This window comes from Penaeus chinensis, chromosome 40 (assembly GCF_019202785.1).
Source record: "Penaeus chinensis breed Huanghai No. 1 chromosome 40, ASM1920278v2, whole genome shotgun sequence".
Classification (NCBI taxonomy): Eukaryota; Metazoa; Arthropoda; class Malacostraca; order Decapoda; family Penaeidae; genus Penaeus; species Penaeus chinensis.
This window is the reverse complement of record NC_061858.1, coordinates 2,045,920-2,050,272: the sequence shown is the minus strand read 5'-3', so window position 1 is coordinate 2,050,272 and position 4,353 is coordinate 2,045,920. Positions and strand designations below refer to the sequence as shown.

General features: G+C 35.8%; 1 protein-coding gene across 1 annotated transcript in view; it reads right to left on the bottom strand.

Annotated features, from left to right (window-relative positions):
* Window positions 1-3,862, bottom strand: part of LOC125047014 (dual 3',5'-cyclic-AMP and -GMP phosphodiesterase 11A-like) — a 68,756-nt gene extending 64,894 nt beyond the window's left edge. Inside the window, exon 1 of the mRNA XM_047645039.1 lies at window positions 3,783-3,862. Coding sequence (XP_047500995.1) covers window positions 3,783-3,862 — 80 coding nt within the window. The remainder of the gene's footprint in view (window positions 1-3,782) is intronic.
* Window positions 3,863-4,353: the final 491 nt, after the last annotated feature.

The window sequence follows — 4,353 nt, the reverse complement described above, 5'->3', positions numbered from 1 at the left end:
AAAGCGATGAACGTGGTGCAGACTCTGACCTTTAACCCCGGCTGACCCGACGACGAGGCGAGGTCAACGACTAGGAATTAAACACTAGTAGGCTGATATGATACCAGATGATATGCATTATGGCTGTGGCACTCGGTAGGGGAAGACCTTCACAGTATATCCGAAGGCAGGACGAGTTTGGAAAAAATCTTAAATGATAAATTAAATATTACAAGAATGATACAATAAGATAATTATATTAAAATAATGCAATAAAACTATAATGAATAATAGTAATACAATGATGCAAAAAATAACACTAATAATACCATAATGCAATAAAATAGCCCTAATGATACAATTATGCAATAAAATGATAAACAATGAATAACAATAATAATGTAATAATGATGAGTAATGATGATAATACAATAAGATAATAATAAATAATGAAAATACAATTATACAATAAGATAATGAATAATAATACAATAATGCAATTAAATAATAAATAATGATAATACAATAATGCAGAAAAATAATAGTGAATTCATTTGTTTTAACCATTAACCATTAATCATGATACAGTAATGCAGCAAAATAATAATGAATAATGATTATACCATAATGCAATAAAACAATAACAACGAAAAAAAACAATAATGCATTGCAATAATAATGAATGATAATACAAGAAAAAAACATTAGGAGTCTTTAAAAAAAAAAATATCTTGCATGGGATGTTGTTGTCAAGCTGGCTACCTTTTGTCTCCTTTGACATGAATATTTAATGTTTTCATATGAAAGGACTTCCGGTGAAGACTACACACGTATACATATGTACACTTGTACATGTACACTCGGACAGACTTAATGCGTAAAGGAAAAGCTTGTGTGTTCATATTTATTACACAATTAGTAAAATTAAATGGAATTTTATATGAAAAGGCCTGTACATGTTAATATATTCGTGAACAGGATACATGGACATGTTATTATGTATATATAAGAATAAAAATATACACGCAAATATGTGTGTCTTGTCACGTACATATTCAATACGCAGAATATATTTCGGTTACTTTTTTTCATTTAATTGTATTAGGTATATGATAAACATGAAGACACACGCATTCATTTGCATCATACATTTAGTTTATTCGAGTCATTGTCTGTATATGTGTAAGCATACATATTAAGATCGTATATATCCTTTCACAGCAATCCATGCTTAAAGAATCACTCACAATCTAACTCACAATCGAAAATTATTCCTCACAGTCGAACTCGTTTTGTACAGCAAGGCCAATAAACTCAGTCCCTCTCCATCTCTTTCTCTCTGCTGAGGCCATCTCCTAGGAACACAAACCAGCTCGTGTCAATCGGCATGTCCTTCGCCACCATCGTCATTTCTGCCGAATCGACCGGGTTGAGGGTCGAGGGCAAAGAGCAAGTCAGGGCAACCCTCTTCTCATGGGAAATTATGTTCTGTGTAGATTATTGTGTGTGTGTGCGTGTGTGTGTGGGAGGGAAGGAGGAAGGAAGAAGGAGGGAAGGAGGGAAGGAGGGAAGGAGAGAGGGTGGGAGGGAGGGAGGAAGGAGGAAAGGAAAGAGAGAGAGAGAGGGAGACAGGGGAGGGAGGGGGAAATGGGGAAAGACAGATTGAGGGAGGAGAGGGAAAGAGGGAAGGGGAGAAGGAGGGAGGGAGGGTGAGAGGGAGGGAGATAGATAGATAGATAGATAGAGCGAGAGAGAGAGAGAGAGAGAGAGAGAGAGAGAGAGAGAGAGAGAGAGAGAGAGAGAGAGAGAGAGAGAGAGAGAGAGAGAGAGAGAGAGGGGGGAAGAGAGATAAGAATAAGCTATTCAATAAGAAATCAGTGTAGTATAATCCTACTAAAATAACATGCAAACTAATGTCTGTGACAAAACTGTTTCAATGAATAAATAATATTTTCTAGAAAGGGATATTTGATCAATTTACATCATGAGACTTTGGCAATTTTCTACAAGAGGAGGCACCTTAGCTCTGTCGCCTGTATGTATTAGTTGATATAACTTGAAGCGGAATAGACCATTCCAAGCTTTAAATTTCCATTCATTCATACACACACACACACACACACACGCACACACACACACACGCGCGCGCATATATATATATATATATATATATATAGATAGATAGATAGATAGATAGATAGATAGATAGATAGATAGATAGATAGATAGATACATAGATAGATAGACAGACAGACAGACAGATATAGATTTATATGTATATATATGCACACACACACACACACACACACACACACACACACACACACACATATATATATATAGATATAGATAGATAGATAGATAGATATACACATATATCCGCCTTGGTTCAACAGGTAGCTCGTTCGCCTCACAAGAAGAACATCCAAACAATAAAAGAGAGGGGCTTATGTACATATAAGTGTGTTTGTGTCTGTCCATATATATGTACACACACACACATATATATATATATATATATATATATATATATATATATATATATATATTTATATATATATATAAATCTATAGATATTTATATATATATATATATATATATATAAATATATATATGGATATAGATATATATGAATATGTATATATATAAATCTATATATATATGTATATATATATGTATATATATATGCATATCTGCACACACACACACACACACACACACACACACACACACACACACACACACACACACACACACACACACACACACACACACACACACACACACACACACACACACACACACACACACACACACACACACACACAGGTATATATATATATATATATATATATATATATATATATATATATATATAAACATATATGTATATATATATGTATTTATATATATACATATATATATATATATATATGTATATATATATATATATATATAAACATATATGTATATATATATATGTATTTATATATATACATATATATATATATATATATATATATATATATATATACATATAAAAGAAAGAGATATGTAGATGTGAAGAGAAAGAAACATAAATAAAGATAGAGAAAGCAAGCGATAGACACGAGAGTCACTGGGGCAGGCACGGCTCCGGTGGTGCCAATGGTTGCATTACCGGGAGAAAATCTACATTTTGTCTCGAGATGGAAGACGAGGAACGACGCATTAATTTGTATTATTTTCTGTATATTTTGTAGATTTTCCTATTTCTTATTTTTATTTTTTAATTTTTCAATCTTCATCATTGATAGATTGAACGTTGAATGATAATGAGCTAATAGATTGCTGATGGCGTTTATTTGGAATAGAGTGATATCATTAGGGTACGTTGAGTTCAGCTAATTATAACTAACTTTTTGATTTGATATTCAACTTCTAAGAGAAAAAAAAAAAAGTTACTACAGTTCCTCATGCAATCGGTTCATAATATGATATGTGCATTACAAAATCTGTACATTTCATAATCTACTTATTACATAATCTGCACAGTACATAATGTGATCTAGACTAAGGCGCTCTGATTACAAAAACTGATCAAAATTCATCGCATTAAAGGATTATTAAGATTGTTATTATTATTATTATTATCATTATAATTATTATTTGTATTATTATTATTATTATTATTATTATTATTATTATTATTATATTATTATTATCATTATTATTTTACCATTATTATTATCACTATATAATAGCCTCTCCATCATCAAGACTTCTGGAGTTCCTCCTCGTGGCCACCCATGGAAACTAGGTACCTTGCAGTCCTAGGGTGAACTGTGGAGGCACTTGGAGCAGCAGGAGGCCCTAAAGGTACGGAGATATGGTCCACCAGCATGTGGATACGTCCTGGCTTCGTACTAACTCCTGCCCCCGTGCCCCCTGGGATTAATGGGCGGCTGTGGGAAGGCAGGCCTTGCCAGTCTGCCCCCCCCCCCCCCCCGAGATAACCACTGGCAACGAATCATATAGTTGTTGGTGCTGAACGGCGGGCTGTGGGTCCCTCTGGGTTGGCGTCCGCTGAGACTTGAGTGGGGGGGGGGGGGTTACCCGTCATCCCATCTGGGTCTCGGCGGCCGCCAACCTGGCGTGATGCTTGTTGGGGAAAGCCCTAGGGAGCCCTGCAGGCGGATTATGGGACCTGCAGCCAGCCAACCTCCTCTATATGGGGCGGCGTCGGTAGGGGTGGCAGAGGTGGCACCCACCCAGAGTGACTGCCCGAGGTTAGACCTCAGGCAGGCTTTCAGGGGGGGGGGGGGGCTTGGAACGTCCATTCCCTGCGACAGGATGATCGGTTACCACTACTGTCAAGGGAATTGAAGCAGCTGA